The sequence below is a fragment of the Talpa europaea genome, assembly GCF_964194135.1.
Source record: "Talpa europaea genome assembly, chromosome: 6".
NCBI lineage: Eukaryota > Metazoa > Chordata > Mammalia > Eulipotyphla > Talpidae > Talpa > Talpa europaea.
Window position 1 is genome coordinate 13,297,748 of NC_140072.1, and position 24,107 is coordinate 13,321,854.

The following is a 24,107-nucleotide window of genomic DNA, read 5'->3' on the forward strand; positions in this document are numbered from 1 at the left end:
AAAAACAAAAAAGCAAAATACAACATTGGGAGGAAGGAGCTACTACTCTGAAATCTGGGCGAGGCAGGTGTGAGTGTACAGAGAACTAGGATGCATGAAGAATGGACTTTGTGTATTTTTTTCTTTAAGGTAAATAAAAACCTCACATACTGTTTTGAGCTGGTGCTGGTGGAGGCTCTGCTAGAAAAGGCAGCTGGCTCATCAAATGTGGAAGTCAAAGGAGAGGGAGGGTTCTCTGAGCTGCGCTGTCTGTCCTGCTGCAAGATTTGACGACAACTGCCTTGCAGGAAAGAGTTAAGGACCTAGATGGAGGTGAGCAGGCGATGGGAACAGGTGGAGACAAGAAAGACAACTGCATGGCAGTGAGCAAAGAAGCAGGGAGGGTCCCACTGGGGCAGACTAGATCAGGTAAAGAAGATGCCGGGGACCTCCCTAGCTTAGAAAAGGTGTCTACAACAAGCTGAAGTGCAGTACTAACTCCTGACGATAAACGTGACTTTACACACTTGAGAGACGGGTTGAAGAGTTTTATGGTGCCTCTTCTCTCACAACCATCAATGCACATTTACCTGTGCTGTCGGTTGGGAGAATGGGGCCACCGAAAGCCTACTATGAGGTCCCTCTGCAGAGGGCTAACACCTGTTTGTTCCCACATTACTTCAGGAAACTCGGTGCTCACACGTAACCTGCCACTCACAGTGGAGGTGTGTGGGGGTCGCCGCTGCAGACGAGAAGGGCCACTGTAGGATGACTGGGCGCTGTGTGATCACTGCTGGCGACGAATCAGAGGTTATGGCGCTCACTCTTCAGGATTCTGCCCCTATTCAAGTCTAACTACATTATACAGACGCTAAAGCTTACCCCAGGGCTTAAAGGGGTGGGGGGCAAGGTGTCTAGTTATCTTTCTTACTGGAAGGAGGAAAGCATATTAAATTCCTGAGACAAAGAAAAAAACCTATTAAAACTCACCATAAAACCAAAGATGAAAAGAGAGTTGAGATTTAAACTTTTAGATTGGGGAGCTCATAAATTCCAAGCCTAGAATTACCCTCTTTCTGTTTGTTTCTCCTAGTTTGCTCAGCTCTGTTTGAAAACGGTATTCCTTTAATTCTCATTTCAGGATTTCAAAGCCAGTCCTCCACAAAGTGATCAGGGGCCTCGCGGAGGGAAAAATCCCTATATAATGAATGCCAAACACTCAGATTGCATAGTAGGGAAAAAAAGGGGATAGGCTCACAGGAGAGCAGGTTCCTTAGTTAGACGGTTAAATCAATGATCAGGCAAGCAGCCAGAACCTATTAGTAATATTTTAAAATTCAAACGAGTCCAATTAAAATGCTACTTATGGGCAAGCAAAACTTGTATGGTGAGGAATGGCAACCTCAGTGAGCCCCACCACTCTGCTGAGTCCCTGTTATATACATATAACACAGTGGTTAGAGTCCAGGCCCCGTCATTAACTCGCTATTTGATCTTGAGCAACTTACTTAACCTCTCTGTATCCCCAATTCTTCACATGTGAAATGGAGATAATAATATCTTCACAGGTTGGCGAGAATGATCATAAAATGCTTTACACAGGGCTCAAGAGTACAACCTGCCATTAATCTAATTTGCAAAGTACTGGGGGGAGTGTTGAAGTTGGGGGGGTTACTAAGAAGCAGAATGTCTCCATTCTCCACAGGCTCACAGCTTCCTGGGGCAGTTAGGGAGGTATATAACCAGCATACAAAAGGGGATGGAATCTGCACCATCACAGAGGGACAAAGGAAAAGCAGCACAGAAGCAGAGGGTTTAACTCTGACCTTCTGGAACGGGGTAAAGTTTCATAGGAGAGGTGGCATCTGAGAGTATCTTAAGGGGTCTAATTTCAATTGGCAGAGAAGGCTCAGGAAGGGCAATTCAGGTGAGCACAGGCGTGAGCAGAGGTGTTGGGCCCGAGAGAGTAGGCTGCCTAGGGGGACAAGGAGCAGTGCGGAAGGCTGACATGTGGGGGCCACAGAAGATGTGGGATGGGAAAGAGAAGTGTGGGCTTCAAGCATCCAGAGTCATGAATCAAAGGCCAAGTTCATTTACTGGACCATGGACGGGCAAACTACAGTGCATGGACAAATTCAGTTTTTTACAGCTGAGAATGATTTTAACATTTAAAGTTGTATTTTTAATGGCTCTACAAGAACCTACATAGTATCTTTGAGTTGACTCAGGCAACATGGAGGGAGCAAGAGAAGGTTTCCAGGTGGGACTGGTGTGGTCAGTGAGACGTGTAGTTAGGAATCTGGCTGGGGATAATAAGAAGGTGGGACTGAGAAGCAAGAGACATGAGACAAGGAGACCAGGCGACTGATGACAGAGGCTGGCATGAAGAATGGTGACAGGAATTGAGAGCAGGAGAGACAAGCAAGTTTTTGGAGGAAAAAAAAAGGACTAGACTGCACCTGAGTGAAGGAGCAGAGAGGAGAGAAGCAGATGATCAAAAGCAGATGTTAGTGTGGGGGAAGGTGACTAGGAATCCTTTACCACCCACCCCAGATCTAAACCTCAGACTAAGGGATTCTGAGAACATCTTGAGAGCTCAGACTACATAGCAGAAAAAGAGTGTTCTGGGCTCAGAGAAGTACTTCTTAATTGGGGGTGAAAGTACCTGGGTGGGGCACCTCTGGGATTTAATAGGTAGAGGTTGAAAATGCTGCTCAACATCCTACAATACACAGAACATCTCCCCCTTCCCCCTCAAAAAAGAACCATCTGGCCCAAATGTCTAGAGTGCTAAGGATGAAAATCTGGCTGAGGGTGACTCAGAGCCATGAGGAGGGGGGCTGTCCAGGCGTGAGTTGCTATGGAAGGAAGGACAGACCACCAGCGGCCTCAGATTAGGCTAGAACCTTCAAGGATCCCAAGAATAGACTCTTATTTTTATATATTTGAGAGATGTCCTGGAGGCAGCTTTAGGCCTAAGACTCACCTAGATTCTTTCTTGGTTTCCTTAGGTCTGATATGGTTAAATATAGGAGTAGAAATTTAAAATGTGTGAGCCTCCCTGATGGTGCAAGGAGTTGAGACGCAACCTATGAAGCTGTCCGCAGCCACTGCAGCACGATTTCAATCCCTGGCCAGGGAGCTACCCACATGGCACAGCAGACCTCTCCTGTCTCGCCTGCTGCTCCCCTCAACAGTGTATTTCAGTCAATCTGCCTGTTCTGTTCCCCACTCAGTTTCTGTTCCCCACTCAGTTTCTCACTCCCTAAACCTATGGCGTGTACCCTAGTTCTTACATGCATAAATAAGTAAATCTTTTAAAAAAAAGATTTAAAAATGTGAAGGTGGTGAATCAATAGTATTATATGACTGTTAATGATAATACACATAATAAAGGATTTATGGCTTGCCAGCTCTGAAGGCATGCTGAGTTGGCATGGATTCTTATTAAAGGTAGAGCTTGAGGGGCAGTTAACTGTCTCTCTGCATTGCCTCTAATTTTATAAAACATTCTCCCTCCCTCCCTTCCTTCCTTTCTAAGGCATTGGGACATCTATACTGCAGCTCCAAACGAGAATAATCCTACTTGCCAAGTTGTGATTAGCAACAAATGGAGAAGATTGCAAGAGTCTACTGTACCGTTTATAACAGGCTTCTTTTAGCTGAAACTCAGCAGATGTTAATCTCAGTTAAGAACTCTAGGCCAGGAAGCTCCAACCTTAGTATTATTAACGTGGAACATCAGACCCAGCCTGAGGTCAGCTCTAAAACCCTGGAGATTGGTACAGCATCAAGATTTGAGGAAACTCAAATCTATAGACACTATAGAGTGTCTATAGACACTCTCAAAGCAAAGGCCCACAGATCCAATCACATGTCAAGAGAGGATCCTGGGTGAGACCCCATCTTGGCATGGCCAAGATGCAGAGGGCAGGAAAGGCTTGAGAAGGGCATTTCAGCTGGTCACGGAAGCAGCTGTTCTTTTCCTAGGGTGCTTTCTTTTGTCTGCAAGAGTGGGAAGTAGGAGGCTGGCATGGATAAACTCTGGGAAAGAAGTTGGTTATTGAAAGAAAATCCAGACAATGAAGTGAGGGCCTGAGGGCTTTCAAAGCCACAAAAGTAGGAACCGGTCCAATGAACCCAGCTGGATTTCTGCACTTTTCAGGGTTTATAGCCTCTCTCCTATACACTGATTGGTATCAGTGATGAAAGGATTAAAGAATTATAGAGCTGGAAGTTTATAGATGAGGAAACTGAGGTTTATAAAGGTTCTATACATGTTTAGACAGAAACAAGGTTTTGTCAACAAGGTTCAGTGAGTTAGAAGCCTAACTCATCACTGTCATTTAGTATGGCAGGCTCAAGATTTAACTCCTTCCTTTATCCAGCAGGGTGGGGAGCAGGAGGTTGGAGAAGACAAAGCCTTTTTTGCAGAACTGCTTGCACACTACTGAAAATTTTCTTTCCAAAAAAATCCCTGGGCTTCCTTATCTTATTGGTTTATTGGTCTTACTGATTTTCCCCTAGAAACTTTCTGGTTCCATCAGAAGCCACAATCCCAACCCTCCTTTGACTTCTTTCCTCTTTTTGTGTACTATGGGTTTTCTATACAGCTCATGTTTATGGTTTCATGGTTTCAACCCTCTTTTAGATTGAAGACTTCCACATCCACATCGCTAGCCTTGTTTCCCCTCTGATCCCAGTTGCAGGTCCACAGAAATCTAGCACACCAGACACAAAGCTTGACTACTGCCTGTTTTGTGTAACTCAGCATGTTCAAAATCAGATCAAAGCTCCCTTCCTAACCTAGATCATCTCCCAGTTTCACTCTGCAGTCAATGGTACCCCTCATTTCTCCAGGTCCTACGTCAAAGCCCTGCAGCGATCAGACATTTTTTTCTGTTGGTGCTTTGCTGAGACTCGGCTGCAGGGTTCTGGCAGAGGCAGTGTGTCCTAGGAATTCAGTATTGTTCTAATGGAAGGAGTATTTCTCCAGAGTGGAGTGTAGAGGCTTTTCTTGGAGATCCTGGAGGGTATTTTTCACCAGCTGTACGCATTCCGGTCAGAAGAGGAAAAGACAGAATCATAGTACAGGCGGGGAATAAGAAAGCAGACAAGGAAATCTCTCAGCCTTTCATTAGTGGAAGTGATGGACATTACTAGGGAAGCCGCATAGACCTAAAAGTTTTCTTCCCTTATGTTCTCAGACTAAACCCTTTGCAGGTGCTCAAAGAGTCTTCAGGGAGTGAAATACAAATGCCTATTTTTAATATTGTAACAATATTTCCTCTTCAGAAAAAAGTCAAATTAAAAAATAAACCAACAAACTGCTAGTTCCCTGTAGTGAGGGCAGAAGCAAGACTGATAGTGAGGACACTCTACACACTCGCACACAGCCATCTGGGGCGGCGGGCACCGCAGCTGGTCTGCGTACCAGGCCTGACCCAGCCCACACGCAGGTCTGTGGCATCTAGCACAGCACACTGACCCTTGTTTACCCAATGATATCTGCAGAGTTTGCAAACTTTGGAGGGCGGCAGTGGTGCCTCGGGCCCAGGACATCACTGACCTGGCTTGTATTTCTGTATTTAGGGCATAATGCCAACCATGAGCTAATTTTCATACTATTTGAGGGTGGGATTTATGTAGGAGTTCCCTTATTTTCCAAAGGCCAAGCTCACTGACTTCAAAGTAGTAAGACAATGCTGAATAAATAAATGAATGACAACCCTTTGCCTTTCAGGAAAAAGTAGATTAAGCTTCTATTTCAGATTTTGGCCAGCCAGTCTCCAGGACATGTTAGAGGCATGTGGACCACTTCACAATGAGATTGTGCCCACAGGTTTAGCCAACCAGTAGGAAAAATCATTGACAAGCTTATGCTGGCATCAAGGAGTTCACCAATAATCTCATGGTGAACTCACCAATAATCTCATGGGATGTTTTTATTTCCTGTTGTATAGGGTTTTTTTTTTCCCCCCAAAAAAGTACTTTTCCTTTTAAACTTACAAAGTTAATATTCAAAGTGTCGGAGCCCTCATGGGTCAACCATGGATAACTAAACACTGAGTGCTCTTCCTCTGAGGCCTGTTTGGTGGACCTGTGGTCGAGACGGGCTTCTGAGAGCAAGCCCGCACACCCTTTTTTGGTGAAGTTGTAGTGGGTTATTTGTCTAGTTCTGGAAATCAGAGAGGGCGTGGGATTCCGCCTGATACCCCAACGGACTGAAAGAGAGGTTCCAAGTACAGCAATGTTCTCTTAGAGAATCCCTGGGATTCTGCTAATCACATTGTTTTCAGAGTACCACCTCTGTAACCCTACTGCTCATCTGGGAGACCCCATCCTTATAGAGTACTGTCTACAGTTATAGAAATTACAGCCTTTAGCCTAATGTTGATCTTATAGAAAAGGTGATCATCTTTTAATAGGGGAATCAGAAAAAAGGTGTTCTTGATGAATAAACTGAGCCCCTTGGCCTTGGATAGCTCATTTTATTTGGTGTTAGAAATCAAGCAGTGAAGCTGAGTCACTGGGGAAAATGGAAGCCTGAGATTTTCCTAGAATGAATCTGTACACTGAAATCCCTCCAGACTGGATGTGGATACTGTCTGACCATGAATGGAGTGGCTCAGGTGGGCACTGCCGCTGCCAGAGGGGTCCTCCGCTGTCTGTTATCACCCTGTGTGCCTCTTTGTAACATGCTGGTATATTCTAGAACTACATTTATGGCTGCAGGAACTGGGATTTTAATGGAGCAATGCTCAAAATATTTTCAAATGGAACCAATAACTATAGATATTTCACATTTTATAGATTATCTGCATTAAAAGAAAATGATTTTATTCTACATAATCAGTATCTAGTCTTTAGACAGAAATAATACAGTGTTCATAACAATAATAATATATTAGCTTGGTGTTCTTATTCTTTTGGTAACAGTGAAATTCGTTTTTCTGATTCCCCTTTATAAATGACATTTCTGAGCCATCATTAGTCTCCTGAATGGGTCTACCTATTTCACAGGGGTAATTTGAGCAAAATTACTGCTATAGGTACTCAAACCAGTCATGTCCCTTACAATTAATACACTTGTGAATTCATGCTGCTCTTCAGTGAAAATCTTGTAAATTTGCTTAATATCTGTTTTCATCCAGCAACTACTGAGTATGTGCCATGTGGCAGGCACTGGGCTAGCAGCTGGGGATGTACAGTGAAGAAGGCAGACAAGGCCATTTGGTTACAGTCTGATGATTATCACAGGCCTGATGAACCCTGACTCAATGACAGAGCCCAATTCCTGAGCCTGGTAAACTACAGGTACGTGGAAGGTCGAACAGCCACTGGTCTGAAGTAGCCAGGCAGTCCTGCCCTCATTCATGACCCTTGGATCTGAGAAAAGTGAAGGGAAGGCGCGAGGGTGAGAGAGGAAAGACAAGAATGACCACGAGGTCCTAAGTCCACGCAGGGTACTGGGAGTGTGGCTGAACTTGAGAAATAATGTACTAGCAGTGGTGATTTCTCATTTCTTGGATTACATGATAATCCATAATATTTTTAAAAAATGAACTGTGACTGGAAGTTCTACTGCTACCCTTAAAATATATACAATGTCCTTCTTCTGAGAGTGAGATCTCAGGTGAGTTCTAGGGCATTCCTAAGTACAAGCTTCATCCTGAGCTGGCACTTCAAAGAGGGATCAGGAGATGCTGGTCTGGCTGGTTGTTCTAGTAAGTTCCCAGAGTAAGTGGTTCTAGCTATAAAGTGCATCTTTGGGCTATGGAGGGTGACAGGAGGAAGGAAATACTGGTAGTCAGTGTGAGGTGATGTCCTGGGCCAGCAGGCAGGGGACAGTTGGTAGCAAGGGGATGGGGTGCCCAGGAAGGGCTGGGAGAAGGGAACAGGAGAGTAAATGGTCTCTCTTTCCCTCCAACACAACCTCACGTCCTTCTGTTTGTAAGCAGGCATTACTAGCACCTGCTTCTCTTTTTTTTTTTTTTAAGCAAACTGGAGGATTATACCTCCCTGTCCCAATGAAGTTAAGTATGGTCAGGTGATTGTTTTGACCATGACAAAGAGTGGGATTGATAACCTGTCACTTCCTGGAACAAGCCCTGAATGACTAGCCTTGACTTTCAATCCTGGTCTCTTGCTTTGCCCACGTGCACGCACCTGGTGCAAGGAAGGGCCATAAGCTCCGAGCAATAAATTATGCGCCAATGAAGGAAGAAAACAAATGGCCACTGAGATTTTGGGGTTGCAACCTATCCCAGTCCCAAACTCTGTCTTCTTTCTTTCTTTTGACAGTCTGTCTCCCCTTTACTTCTCTCTTGCCTCCTTCCCTCATCACCTATCTCTCTTCTTTCTTTCTCTTTTCCTTACTCTACTATTCAATTACTCTCCAATGTTGCATATTTGTAGAGTAAGTGAAAAAGATCAGGCTTTTCTGCCCTCCCACCAAAGTTGTACTATATTATATAAACATGGCGTTACTATGGTGGATAGGGCCTCCCCTGATTTTCTGGTGTTAGTGGTCATCAGGAAAAATAAAAATAAACATAAGTCTTCCCTGGCCACCATGCCATAGCCACACAGCTCAGAAAAACCAGAGCTCCCTCTGGAGCAGGTGCTGAACAGAAGTCACTTCCAGGACCAGCATTCAGCTACCAGCAGCAATTTTGTTAAGAAGGTGAGAGGAGTTGGGATATCCAGGAGTCTGTTCAAGACTAAAGGATACTGAAGTCATCAAAAGAACTACTCAGTTTCATGCACAGTCCCTCATGACAAATTATTTAGACCTGAGGTCACCCTCACCACCCCAAAAAGTGTTTCAAGTGATTAAAATCACCCTAAACACAGAGCGCAGAGAATGAAGTGCAGGAAGATGCAATTGTAGCCTGGCTAATCATGCATATTTAAATAAACATCACAGAGGTGCCCCTTGAAAAAAAATTCAACAAGCTCTGGTTCCAAATAACATGCTCTGCTAGGGGAACATGAGGCAGACATGGAGGCCAATTTACAACATGGAGATAACTGCCAAGAGTTTTACACACGACCGATTCTGCAGCGAGATCTGGTGCAGGGAGGAGAGGGGAGGCACAAGACAGATGAGAAAGAGAAGAACATGCAAAAGGAGCAGAGCTGGGTGGAGAATTCTGAAGTTCACTTACTGCCTGCTTTTGCTCTTCCTCCTAGGGTGTTGAAGACAAACAAACAAAAAAAAGACAGAGGGAAAAAGGAGAGAAATTAATGCCCATCACCATAAACATTTGGAAGAAATGACAGAAGAATCAGGCAAACCAGGCAAAGCCCATGGGCTCAGATGGCAAAGGCTCTGACCGCCAAGAGGGCATCATCAGCTAGACAGAGCAAGTGGCAGGCTTCTGCCCCATCCGGTTATCAAATGTACTTTCTAGCGTTGGAAGGAAAGACCATAGAAACCATCCAGTCCAACTTCCTTGTTTATAGAGAGCCTGACCCCTCAAGGTCACATAGCTAAAGGGATTAAACTGGAAGCAGCAGCTCAACCCTGACTCGAAGTCATCCTTGTTTCTCATTCCCCATATCCGCACGTGTTTAAGTACGTGTGTCTAGGACGGTGGTTGTCAGCGTGAGGAGCACAGACAGGCTGCAGCACCATCACCTGAAAATCTGTCAGAGATGCAGGTTTTAGGCCCCACCTTGCCTGAGTCAAAACTCTGGGTGGGGCCTACCAGTGTGTGCAGAGGCCTTTCCTCAGCTGACTCCAGTGCTGCTCGCTGGAGAAACTCTGCTCTGAGAAGCTCCAGGGAATTGCAGCTCCACCTGACCACAGAGTCATCTATCCATGGTCCTCCTCCTGCCACTTGCTTTCAAGCCGCTTGTGGTTTTTTCTAGGACGCACGTGCATCGCCATCCCTCCACAACAAGCTGGAAACTGCTCCAGGGCAGTATGAGGACTTCCAGAAAGAATTCTCCACCTCAGTTTTTCATTAATTCAACACAGATTCAGTTAGTGGTTCTTATACATAAAGCACTGGAGACAGACGTGAGAGCCGGCCTCTGTCCCTCACAGCCTGACAGGACTGCCTGGGGGGCGTTGGCCTGCCGTCCCCCGTGGGTACCCAGCCAGGTACTGCAGAGAGCAGCAGGTGGAGATGAGAAGCACTTCTGAGTTTCTCCCTTGTCTGTCCCTTGCCCCTCAGCTACTCTGGATTTTCGTGGGGGGCTGCTTTCTCTTTCATGGGGAACTTTGGCCGGGGAGCCTCTTCTACTTGCCCCAAATACAGAAACCCAAAAGCTGTTGTACTGGCTTTATGTCAGCTGGATCCACCCATGCAGGCGGTCTTTACGAACACATATGTGGGACATTTTCAGGATGGATGAGAGTTGAGCTTTCACACCCTTTAGATCTGGGTGGGATGGTGGGAAGGGTTGCCCTATAAGCAATGGGTTACAAAGCGGGAGGGGAAGTAAATTTTAGAGAAAAATAATTTCCATTCTTATCAGAGACATGGGCACGAAGAGATCTCTTGAGGAAATTTCAACTCCGTGCAGGAATGTGCTCTTCAGAATCAGAGGCAGCTGCCGGAGGCTGACCAAACCTACAGCACAGAGCCCAGGAGTCCGCGAGCATTGGCTGGGTTAGCCAGACCAAGTCTCTGCATCTGGTATGCATGACTCTAGCTAGGTGGAGTTAGAGTTTTGTATTAATAGTTCAGAATTAGTCTCCCTTCCTAGCCAGAGTCCCCTGTAGGGCAGAACACGTTTCTTCTGGTTGGCAGGCAGGGAAAACATGCACAGGACCATTATTACACAACTAAAAACTGTGTTTGTATTGCTGGCACCAAGTGTTCAGATGGAACTGAGCTAGTGGGAGAGGGATGGGGTGATCCTGACAGGTTGAAATTGCATCTGAGGTCAAAAGACCAGTAAGTCATTTCTTAGAACTGTTTCTAAGACATCTGCTCATTTCTGCTGTCCTGCCCAGGTTTGGTACTGGAGATAGCAGTGCTTTGGCTCAACAGAACAGGACATTTCCGAAAGCAGCGTTTCATTTCTAAACTTTTGATGACCTGCTATGGTTTGTCTAAAGACACGAAATCATTATTATTGTCAGGAGACACTGATACATGCTGGGTGGGGAAGGGAAGGGAAGGCGGGCAGCATTTCAGGACTCAGGGCTTCTCCCGACCGCCATGACCCTCCCATGTGGGAGAGGATGGGCAAAGTGTTAGTTAGGATGGCTTGTATCACTGAAACTCACACACGTTATTTAGATAAAGCCTGGAAGGTTCTGTCAACACAATAAGCAGATCAGATATAAGGCTGCAGATCTTTTTGTTATCAATTAGTCAGTTGGGGTCAGTAAATATTGACTGATGACAAGATTGAGAGTCAGTGTGATTTAAAGGAGGTGATAATACTTAACAATACCTTACAGGGCCTCCCTGGTGGCGCAAGGGGTTAAGATGCAACCTATGAAGCTATCTGCAGCCACTGCAGCATGAGTTTGATCCCCGGCCAGGGAGCTACCCACATGGCACAGCAGACCTCTCCTGGCTCTCCCACTGCTCCCTTCAGCTGTGTACTTTGGTCAATCTGCCAGTTTTGTTTCCCACTGTCTCTGGTGAATCCTCTCACCCCCCCACACCTCTGGCCTGTACCCAGCTCTTGTATGCAAAAAAGAATAAATCTTTAAAAAAAAATACCTTACAAAGTACAAATCTAGAACTGCTTATGTAACCTAAAAACGTGTGCTTTTCTTCTACATGGGGACATCCGGCTAAACGCTCAATGTAATGATGTAACTATTGTAGTCACTGATAGAAAACTTTACGTTCAAACCTTGCTAGCAGATGAGGCTGAACTGAAAACACACCTTATAAATGCATTTCAAAAGCATCCTTGGAAAAAGGAAAGCGAGGTGGAAATATACGGGAACATGAGTGAGAAAATGAAATAATAACACACCAAATAAGAAGTCTGAGGCAGAGGTTATGCCTATCCACATTCATCAGAGGAAAGAATATAAAGAAAAGATATGAACTGAAATGTGGGCCCTGTCAGTCCATGTGCTGTCACTCCACCGTGAGAAGGTCTCTGATTCTACTTGGAGACAGTGAGTGAAACTTGTTCACCACTCTATATCTAATTCCTAACCATGACACTTAGAAACCCAGTATGTTTTTTTTTTTTTTTTTTAGATTTATTTTTATTTATTTATCAAGCACTGGGTACAGTCAGAAGCACAGGAGGGTGAGAGAATTCACCAGAGCCAGAGCAGGGAGGAGAGCAGGCAGAAGGACCGAAGTACACTGCTGAGGGGAGCAGCAGGCGGCAGGAGAGGTCTGTGTGCCATGTGGGACCCTCCTCCGGTGGCCGGGGAGCAGCCGGGGATCGAACCAGCGCTGCAGAGGCTCCAGGCAGCTTCGCAACCCAGTGCTCAACCGCTGCGCCACCGGCGAGGCCCCCCAGTATGTTTTTGTTAATTTTTACCCTGCCTTGTTTCAAAAAAAAAGGACTTAAGACTTTTATTGAATGAATTAATGAACAATGGTAACACTTCTTATGTTTGCTTTTAAAATTATCATTTTTCAGATAAATAGATGTAATATTTCAGGGAGTCAGTAGAATGAAAGAACTCCCCATGAAATGGAAACTTACCGTGTGGCATATTTTAATTTACGAGTATCGCAGACCACGTGGGCTGACAGTCCATTTGACTAACTGCTTACAGCTGTTTTATGAGAGCATTAAATAAGAGGAGACTGAACACCAACGAAAGCAGGACAGTCCTTTGAAATTAAAATTAGGATTCTAAAGGGCACTTTTATTATGAATTGGAGAGTATATATTTTTAATAGCAGGAAAACATCTTTGAAATTTTAATGGAAGTCAGTGACTCCAATGTGTGATCTTTTAGGACTGCATATAAGTGCACACAAGATTATACTGTAATCATTTTAGGAAGCTGGATGCCTTTCAAAGGCACGAAGTTTCAACTGTGAATTCTAATGACTAAATTAAAAGACAACATTCTTGTTTATGTTTGCAAATTCTTCCTTCCAGTCTGAATGGTGTTAGAATGTCAGGTGTGTAAATGCTAAGGCATTTAAGAAGCTACTGGGGATCCTATAAAATGGGCGAAAGGGTATGGCTTATTTTACTGAAATTGTAAATGAAGAACAACCGTTGGAAATACAAAAAGACTCAGAATTTGGGATTAGAGTGCCAGGTATCAGCTCATCCTGCTTAGCCCTGAGTCTAGTGTCAGGGGTGCACTGTAAGGTCACAAAGATGCAGTGGGCTCAGAGCCAGGACCTCCAAGAAACACTGAGGGCAAGGCTCCTGCTGGGAAAGCACACAGCAGTAGTGAGGGGAGATGCATTCTGACTTCCCTGTTTTGCATAAACTTTTTGACTTTTTACAGAAATTACCCTGGGGTACCTTCCATCTTTGCGTAATGTTTGCAAGCCTCTTCTTGAAAGGGAGAGTTGACATAAAGGTGTCCTACAGATGGACTAACCCCACAATGGCAGGGCCTTCAAAGCACCAGATGACTGGAGATGTTACACAGGCCACATGCATGTAAGCACCTCTCTGCTGTCTTGAGTGGGTGGTTGGGTTGCTTAGCTGGATGCTTGACAACTGCTAGAAGGATTTGGGCCAAGTTTTATGCATAAGGTTTTCTTTAAACAAGACCCATTTAGACAAACTATTTCTCAGGAGAAATCCTGTTAACAGGGTTACTGCAGAAACATGTCCAGGCAAAATCACCCAAATACCTAGGGCCAAAGCTAGGAAAAGAACTCAGCTCAAGACTAGAAGAAGTGATTGTCTTGAGTAAGTCAAAAGTCAACGTAAAACTCACAACACTTGGGGCCTCCCTGGTGACGCAGGCGATTGAGCGCAGCGCTCTGAGGCTGTCCACAGCCTCTGCAGTGCCTGTTCGATCCCCACAGGCCTCGGAGCAACCCACATGGCAAGGCAGACCTCTCCTGTCTCACCCGCTACTCCCCTCAGCAGTGTATTTCATCAGTCTGCCCGTTTTGTTCCCCGCTCTGTCTCTGGTGAATCCTCTCACCCTCCTGCGCATCTGGCCTGTACCCCGGCTCTTGTATTTAAAAAAAAAAAAAAAAAAACCCACAACACTTGCCCAAGTTGCTAATCCCACGAGCTTCATTATTAAGGGACTGATTTAGAATGGAGAAGTTGAAGGAAAGTCTCCAAGGGGACATCTTGGGCTTTGCTGCGCGTCTAGACTACTGTCACTTGGGGCCTAGACAATTTCATCAGCCTCCTGTTAGCCTGCAGCTCCTTCCCTTTCTAACTTGTTCTGCGTACTTTCCTGAACTGCTATTTTTTAAACCTTCCATGACTTTCCTGTATCACAGGATGAAATCCACCCCCTTCAGCCTGGCTTCTGAGGCACTGCCCACTTTGTGGCGTCCACTCCTGCTGCTAACTCTGTCATAGCACGAAACACAGCAGTCTCCCATACAGACAGGCCTCAGGAATTAACAACTCTAACAAATGTGCTCTGGTGTTGCTGCCCCACGCTGGGTCCACATTCCTTTCCAGGGCCAGCAACACTGTCCAGGTAAGGCTGCTTCACACCACGCGTGCCTTTCTCTGCTCCAGGGTGTAGGAGTTGTAAAATACTTTTCAATAAAACTAGAGACTTGAATTATCCCAATATACTCAAATCCCAAGATATCAAATCTAGATAGAGTGTTGAAAAACTCTTCTTACACTTTAGAGTCAAGAAATTTTCATTTACACATAACTAATATCCTACTTATGAATATTCCTATTTTTTCACAAAAGCAACTATTCAGGGACATTTATCTAGTTCCAGTTACTAATTTTTTTATAATCAGGCATTAGGCTAATTTAGATGGCTTTAAATTGACTTAGGCTGACTCTATGGAGATGCCCCTGAACACGAGGTCCAGGCAGCAATGAGCCTTTGACCTCACCCAGCTTCCCCAGCACTGGGGAGGGGGTGGGACGGAGCTGAGCTGGAGGAGGCAGTCTGGGGGCTCTTACCTTCAGCAGCTTCATTAGTCCTTCCAGCTGAACCATCAGCTCCCGCCTGCTCTCCTGCAGCGCCGACATCCTTTGCTCCAGTTCATCTTTCCTTTGCCTGCCTCAGAGGAATAGCCCATCAGCAATGGAGACACAGGAACCCTCCAAGAAGGGTCTAGGTTCAGGTGAAGTGGGTTTTGGACCTGGTTCTGCAACTTACAGTGGGATGCTGAGCAGGTCATTACCTGGGCTACTTTATAGTGGTGACAGTATCTGTTTGGCCCACACCTTCATATACTGTTGTGAGAACAGTATATACAAACGCTGTGGAAGGCGTGCCTTGTCAGAGAGAGGAAAATAATATGATTCTAAAGGTTCTTCAGGAAGTCAAAATTCCTCATTCCAGTCTAAATTTAAATGAACAGTGGAGATGTGTGAAAGCTGCTCAGGAAAGAGGGTTCTCCAGCACCAGACACCAGGCTCAGCAAGGGTGACAGACGCTGTGATGACTGTGCCTAAGAGAGTTCACTTTCTCTGAGGACAGATTTTGTGTCATCAGTTCTAGCTCATTATGTCCAACCCAAACTCAGACTTTCCTTTCCAAACGATTCTCTTTTCCAGTTCTCCTATCTCTGCTACTTTTTCTTCCAGGTGTCGTGAAAGTCCTTCTCTGTGCTTTACCGTCACATCCTATAAGCAGTCATGCAGCTCAAACGATTCTTGAAAATTTTGTGCACTTCTCTCTTACTTTACCCTGGAGTCCCTTCCCTGCCCCAATGCAGTGGTCTCCTAGCTTGATTCATCCTGCTTTCATCTGCTACAGGGAGAGAAAAGCAGTGGCAGAGAAATCAAGAGACTCGAGGCCCAGCATTTACTAGGGATGCAACCTTGGACAAGCCATTTAATCAGAGTATCAATTATCTCTTTTCTAAAATGGGACTAATAACAACAGCAGCAATATTTTGAGGGTGAAATAAGATAATGGGCATGAAAGTCTCCTTTACACTGAGCTTTACAATGGTGCTCAAAAGAGAGTTGTGTTCATTTCATCATCCTAAGGAATAATCACAAGAGAATTTCTAGCATCACTGATTCTCAGATCTCTGCTGCCCGGTATAGAAGTCACAGCCCCCGAGTGCTGGGCATCTGCTATGTGTCTAGTCTGAGTCGAGACACAGGCTCGATGTAACATACCCACAGAATTTCCAACACTTAATAGGGGGAAAGAAAGAAAAATGTCTCAATAATTTTGTAATATTGGTTACATGTTGAAGTGATAATATACCAAGCACTAGCATTGTAATTCATGAGACACTTGGTTCCTTTTAGGGTTCCAATGTAATTGTCAGAAAACTTTTAATTGTATCTGTGGCTCATATTTTAATTCTACAGGGTGCTCCACACCCCACTGACATTCCTGCCTTCAGTGCCTCACCTCCTATTTGCTTCCACATCCGGATCTCTAGTCAATGGTTCACTTTTCCCTAAATAGATGCCTTCATTTTACAAGTCACAGCTACTCTCACCTCTCTTCCAAATCTTATTTACTCTTTAACATCCATGCCAAATGTTACTCTTCCCAGGACACTGCTCCTGATTATGTCAGGAGGCATCGGGCCCTGCTTAATTTATCACTGTAGCAATTGGTGCTTCTCTGTGGCACCAGATTTTTTTTTTTTGCCTTGCATTGCTGTCATTCCTACCATGATATAAAATCCTTAAGGTCAGGGATGTGCCTTACTAATCTCTGCATGTACTGAATGATTAAAAGAGTATCATGCATCCAGTAAGTGCTCAATTTACATCGAATGAACATAGCGAAATTCTTATTTGAAACCCTCCAAGGGCTTCCAGTGACCTATCATTTAAGGCTCTCCAGAGTCTGGTTTCAATTATCAACTAATTTTATCTTTTGTCACTGTCACCCTAAAGATTATTACAGCGGGTGATTGAAAACAAATCCCCAAACACTTCCCCCTCTCTGACACATGCCATTCTTGTTGGGGAAAACATGCTGGACCCCAACTCTACTTTTAACCTGAAATGTTTTATCTCACAGTCTATTCAAATCTATGTTCATGGTCTAGCTCAATCCTACCACCTTCAAGGATTTATTTGCTTCTGGCCTGTGTGTATGTATTTCTCTCTCTCTACTGAGATTTCTTATAATATCCATGCTATTAACATTGAACAATATTATTTAACTGACCAGCAAATTATGTTTTGCTTCCAAAACTAGAGTATAAGTTTTTAGGATGGAATCACAGTCTTCTGATTTTTCATACTCTCCAAATCCCTCCCCCCCAAAATACACACACACACACACACATTAATAAGGAGGAACTGACTCATTCAATTTTCTAGGAAGACTTTCTCCCCTGAACTCCACAGCCTACAGTTCTCCTTCTCTGTGCTGTGCCTGATCAAATACTGAACAACACCTACATGCAAGGACATGGAAAGGTCTAAAAGAGTAATTCTGAGGGGGGAAATGTCCCAGAAGACTGCATGAAATAACATTTCTGCAAAGTGCAAAGAAGACACACTCTATTATACGTAAATACACACATATTTGATAATACAGTTTAAAAAGCAAGAGAGTGATGAACCAAATTCTGGATGGAGAGGGGCTCTGTGGGGAAGGTGGAAACATGGAAATGGGATAAGGTGGCACTTATACAGATGACATGGCTTTAGCAAGGTGTGAGTTCTCAAACAGGATGTGGGTTTATGGGTGTTCATTTTAGCATTATGCTTCATTTATCTCACACTTGTCTCATATATTATTGTAAAAAATAGACCTTGAAAATAATAAGAGGGGAAAAGAGAGTCCAGGTGTTCAATATCATAACCACTAACCCTAGAGATAAAATCTCCTCCGTTGTTTGTTTTGCTAGCTGGGGGTGGGCAGTTCCTGGATTCAGATATTGACCAACACTAGAAGAATGTGAGATACATACAAACAAATCTTGCCCTTTATGTGTCTTGATAAGAAAAGTTCTTTATATTAATTGAGATGAATTCACCAACTTATTTCATGGTTAGTAATTCCGGAAAATTATTTTCTCTCCCCAAATCCTAAAAAATTCTCCTATATGTTCTTCTACAGTGTTTTGTCTTTATGTTTAACCCATCTGTTTTTTTCTTTTATTGACATAACATTGCAGTATAACATATAAGTTTCATCATTAAAAAATCAGAATATGTATATACTACATTTGGTGGATTTTTTTTTTTAAATACAGTGGGAGGCAGAGAGCCAATATGTTTTATTCATATGCAGAAGCAATTGATCTGGCACATCAATTAAATAGTTCCTTTCTCTGGTGAAGCTGCTTTGTTAACTCCTTTCTGCTTTCTCAGGGTGTAGACCCTCCTTGGCCTGAGATTACATTCCTGCTTCTTGCTGCTTGTGTGACATGCCTGGACTCAGCCCTTTACCTACTAAATTTATATTTTTCAGATCCTCCCAGTTTAACTAAGTTCTTCTAGTGATCTTTTTTCAAACAACAATTAGACTCAAGTATGATCGCCTTTTGTTCTTATAGATAGCAAAAGTCACTTGTGCCTGAGCTGAGGAGGGGAAGGAGACGATTTGTAGCTTATGCTGATGGCTTAGTTATGCCCTATTATACTCAGCCTGACTCAGCAGCGTGGTTCTCCCTCCCTTCCTGGTACACCCCCCTGGGCCGCAGCACCAGCATGGGAGAGCGGACCACAGAGCAACCAAAACCTCAGTCCAACCAAATTTAGAAACCAAAATGTATATTCAGGAGAATGGGAACCTCTGTATCTAGAATGATTCTTGGCCACACAGTTTAAATTATGACATTTATTGATACAAATCTAAACAATAGGATAGTTATAGAAAAACAATAATTTCCATTCTCTAGAAAAAGAAGCCATGGTTAAAAAGCTGAATGACCTAAGTCAAAGGTATTCAACTGGGATTCAAGAAAGCCCAGGTGACAACACATTAAGTCAACTGTAGACTATCAAGTGTTACAACCTACACAGAAAGAACCTCCTGTTTGGAAACACAGCAGGCTGGCAAGGATCAGGTCACTCACTGAGTTTCCATATGTCTTCACTTCCAGCTGAGTACACGCACCTCTTTCTAAGATGGATAGTAGCAAAACCCTAGTAACTCTTGATTGGCACGCTCTGGGGTTAAGAGTCATCAGGGAGATGCCCTCATCCCCCCAAAAAGAGCATCCATGTGGGAAGAGCATGCTCTCCACCCCCACTTGGATCCTGCCTTCTCAGTGCCTGAAACAGTCTGCTTTATGCTGAAGAGGGAGGGACCCATAATCATGGGGCAAGGGATTTCCACCTGTTTCCACATCTCTGCAGAGGGAACACTCGCTCCTTCACAGGGCCCTGCGTTGACTGTGACGTGCAGGAGAATGTGCTCAGAGGATGGGGGGCACCACCCCTGCCAAGAGCCTGCAGCAATCCCCACTGTAACCACTGCTCCCCCAGCTGTGGAGCTGGGTCTGCCTCTACCTGCCAGTGTGAGGAAGCCTGCAGTTATTGGGGTGATCAATAATGGAACCAAACATCTGAAGCAGCAGCAGAACGAGTGCACTGCTGTGGCTGTTTGTTTCTAACCGGACTCGCAGTATTCATAATCAGAGTCTAGCCCTTGGTCTCCTGAGACACAGGTTTTACAGAGACAGATTATAACTCGGGGGGTGGGGCCGTCTCCCCACTTACCTCAGCAGCCTCAGCTCTGCCAGCAGTGTGGGGTTCTGTTGGGCCTTCTCAGGGGTGGGTTGAGAAGCCTGTTCGTGCTCTAGACGGAGACGCTGAATCTCCTGCAGGATTTCCCTGAAGAGGAAGAGGAAAGACGGCGGCTCAGCACTTCCAGCTCTGGGTTTCCCTGTTAGAAGTTCGTGTTCTCGCAGCAGACGCTTCTACAACCCCATTCTGATGGCTCCCGAATGACCAAGATGCAAAACGTACTCTTCTTAATGCTTCACTTGCAATTTCCTTAACGAAACCATCCATTGTGGTAAAACAAGTCATAAAAGTACTGTTCTCAAGAACTTGAAAAATCTCCATGAGAGGAAAATGACAATTAGAAAACTCATCTTCTCTGGGGAAGGCAAAGAGAGCTCTTTGCCACTTGACAAGGCGGGCCGCAGGTGCTAACTGCCCCAGGTGTTCCCCTGTCTTTTCTTCCCTGCGCCTCTGAGTGATGATGGCCGCCATCCTACCATGCCGGCACAATCTCCTTGTCCTGGTTCGTTCTACCGTTGAGTGCGCGCGTCTGTATGTCTGGTCTGGATGCCTTACACGGCTTTTTGGTGAAAGACCAGATGGTCACATGCAGCATAATGGCCAGGAAGAGATGACTAGATAGAGAAAAAGGCTCCCGGGAGTAGCAGAGAAAGGAGGGTGAGAAGGGAACACACTGTGGTTGGGAGATGGCACAGGGACTAAGAATCGACCTGAGGACACGTGAACAGGGCCTGGGGCTACCAGGAAGGGCAGCCTGCAGGGACACACAAGTTGGTGTCCCCGGACATGGCTGCCCTGTATCACCGTGTGAGATCCCCCTTTGCAACCCAAAGCCATCTAGGCGGCAAGGAAAACGAAAATCAGATACTCACCCGATAATCCTGGACTTCAGAGACGGTTTTGACCTCTGCATTCTTACCTGTTTTTGTTCTCCAGTTCGGCAATAAGCTGTCTTTGTTGCTTGTTGGCATCAAAGTTAAAGCTCAGGTCAGTGGGTGGACGAGTCTATTGTGAGAAAATAATTTTTTTTTTCTGATTCAAATATATCCAGAGTCCTGTACAACAATTCACAGACTGTTGATTTTTAAAAAACAGACTTTTGAGGTATAATTTACATACCATGAATCCACCCATTTTCAGGGTACAATTCAATGAGTCTCAGTAAATTTAAACAGCTGTGCAACCAATCACTACAGGCCAGTTTTAGAACATTTTATGGCACTATAAAAAATTCCCCTCATGTCAGTTTGTAGTCAACTGCTGCTCCCACCCTTCACTGCTTTCTGTTTAGTTTTGCCTTTTCTGGAAACATCACATGAATGGGATCACTTTCGTTTCTGGCTCACGACTCACCAAGACGTTTTCAAGTTTCATCCATGTCAATCTAGGAATCAGGAATTTCTTCCTTTTTATTGCCAAATAGTGTCCCATCATCTCCAGCTCTCCCCGCACCTGACTCCCCTACTGCCCACCCACCTCTGATAGCCACAAATCTGATCTCTTTCTCTGAGTTTGGGTTTGCTTTAGATTCCACATATAAAAGCCTACCTCTCTCTCTCTCTCTCTCTCTCTCTCTCTCTCTCTCTCTCTCTCTCTCTCTCTCTCTCTCTCTCTGTGACCTACTTCACTTAAGATAATGCCCTCAAGGTCCAGTTTTTGGCTATCACTAATGGAGCTACTCAGAAGTTTCATTTACAAGTCTTTGTGATGTTTTCACTTCTCTTTGATAAATACCTCAGAGCAGAATTCCTGAGTTCTATGGTTACTCTGTACTTAACATTTAAGCAATTGTCAAACTCTTTTCCAAAGTGGCCACCCATTGTGCAATGGCATGCAACAGTTTTACAACTCCAGCAACAATGAATGAGGGTTCCAATTTCTCCACATCCTCACCAACAAAGGTCATTGTCTTTTTTCTTAGTTTTAACCATCCTAGTGGGGGTGGGGTAAAATATCCATTTGGGGGGTTTTAAAAAATAATTGAGATAAAATTTATGTATCATAAAATTCACCCTTTTAAAGTATACACTTTAAGAATATTTATGAAGCCGTGCAGCCATCACCACTAATTCCAGAACACATTCATCACCCACCAAAGAAACCCCACACCCATCAACAGTCACTCCCCATTCACCCATCCCTATTCCCTGACAACTGCTAATCTACCTCCTGTCTCTATGAACGGCCTGTTTTGGATATTTCATATAAATGCAATCATACAATATGTGCTCCTTTATATCTGGCTGCTCCCACTTAGCAAAAGGTGTTTAAGGTCCATCTGGGTTGTGCACTTCATTCTATTGCTGAGTAATTTTCCAGTTTAGGAGTATACATTTTGGGTTGTTCCCTTTTTGGGGGTGCTATTTTGAATAATCCTGCTTTGAACATCTGTAGGCAAGGTTCTGTGCCGAGATATGTTTTCATTTCTTTGGGGCATATATCTAAGTGTGCAATTGCTGGGTCACACAGTAACTGCCTTTTAAGGAATTACCAAAATGTTTTCCTAAGTGGCCACACTATTTTACACTCCTGCCAGCAATGTATGAGTGTCCATCTCCCCCATATCCTTGCCAACGCTTGTTATTGTCCATCTTTTGGCTCACAGTCATCTTGGTGGGTGTGAAGTGGTATCTTATTGTGGATTCAATTTGCATTTCCCTAACTACTAACACGCTGAACACACATTCATGTGTTTAATGTGTATTTGTACATCTTTGGAAAAATCACTGTGGTTTTTGATTTGCCCATCCACAGGTGCTCCTGCCTTTATGAATATGAAAGTCAATCAACAAAAAAACGAGGAAAATGGATGACTAGGTGATGTTTCCCTTTCATTGATTAAACGGAATGAAAGTTCTCCATGAAGACTTGTGGTGACTGAGCCTTACTCTGCACATTCTTGGTTCTGCTCAAAATATGATCTATAATGAAGCAGAAACCTTGTTTTCTGTCAAGAGCTTGAAGATGCAATCATTCTTATCATGTGGCATTTCCTAATAGCACAGCAAATCTGAGTGGGAGGCCTTTTCCAAGTCACAAATATTTTTCTTTCTTGAGAGGGGGAAAAAAATGTGATTTTTCTTCATCCAGAGAAGAGTGGATCAGCAGCCAATTGAGCAAATTTTCTACCTTGTTAACAGTGTCTTGCAAAAGCTTGAGCTGAACCTCAGAAAATGGCCTGCCTGAGACTCACCCTGCTATGAATAATAGATTTCCAATTCTTGAAAAATGGAGTTAAAAACTAATGGCTCCTTGCTAGAGTGGTATCAGAGAGAATTGTGGGTGACGAAATGGGTTCTGAAAAGAACGTGCCTCATAAGATGACAAACAAACCCTGTGGTATTTCATTGGAAATGTCTAAAGAGTCTTCAGTTTTGAGTGTCTGACTGTAATGCTGAGGCATCTTTCGAAAAGAACTAAGACTTACTATCAATAGTGATTCCTAACTGGGCAAGAATCTCTGGTATCAAGTAGCATGGTTATTCAAACACAAAGAAGTGGGATTGGAGGATTCAAACCCTGAGGCAGCGATTCCATCTGCAGCAACCTGCTCACAGAGGAACACGTTAATAACGGGGAAATGAGTTACATGGAAACTCTGTACTAGCTTCACAACTACCCCCCCTGTAAACCTAAAGCTGTTCTGTAATTAAGTTTATTAACTTTTACACTTCCTTGGCTACTAAGTGGAAAATTTACTGCAGTGGGATAAGAACAGATGTAGACCAATTAGGAACCCTAGATGTTGCTGCTTACTTGTCATGTAAACCTTGGGTTATTTTATTTTACTATACCTTTATTCCCTTGTCTGCAAAATGGGAATACTGACAGAGAGAGATGTGAAGATGCTCTAGGGATATAATGTAGGTAGTGGCACAATGCTCAACAAATGTGATTATAACTCAAAATAAAATTTCATTGAATAAACTTATTATACACCTTCTTCTGCAAATCTAGCAAGTAGCAGAGCCAGAACTGTAAGTAACTGAAGATAACAAAACACCATGATGCTTACTGATAAGCAAGACTTATGTTTGGGGTTTAGTGAAGCCCTATAACCTCTGCATGTTTATATCACTGAAACCCAAGGGCGCTCCCAGCCCAGGGAACAGGGACTGTCGCATCTGGAGCAGGACAGGCCCAGAATAAAACTGGAGCTCAAGGCCTTTTAACTGATTCTGTCTGTGAACACAGCACGTCTGTGGGATGGTCTCCATGCTCTCTGGGAAACACAGTGCCTGTTGTCCCTGTTTCATGATTAGCAAGCTACACGCTAGAATTCATAGATACTTCTGTTGCTATCGATCGAGGTGTATGCTTACGTTATTTGTTGCTAGATGTATTTGCCATTATGTAATCTAATTAAATATCACAAA

The 24,107-nt window shown here is 44.1% G+C and overlaps 1 protein-coding gene across 1 annotated transcript in view; it reads right to left on the reverse strand.

Moving 5' to 3' along the window:
* The window catches only part of DTNB (dystrobrevin beta), a gene marked incomplete at its 5' end in the record, with an annotated part of 165,302 nt that overhangs the window by 14,030 nt on the left and 127,165 nt on the right, over positions 1-24,107 (reverse strand). Inside the window, 4 exons of the mRNA XM_084236050.1 lie at positions 9,150-9,170; positions 15,010-15,106; positions 19,705-19,818; positions 20,651-20,736. Of these exons, the coding sequence (XP_084092176.1) occupies positions 9,150-9,170; positions 15,010-15,106; positions 19,705-19,818; positions 20,651-20,736 (318 nt within the window). The remainder of the gene's footprint in view (positions 1-9,149; positions 9,171-15,009; positions 15,107-19,704; positions 19,819-20,650; positions 20,737-24,107) is intronic.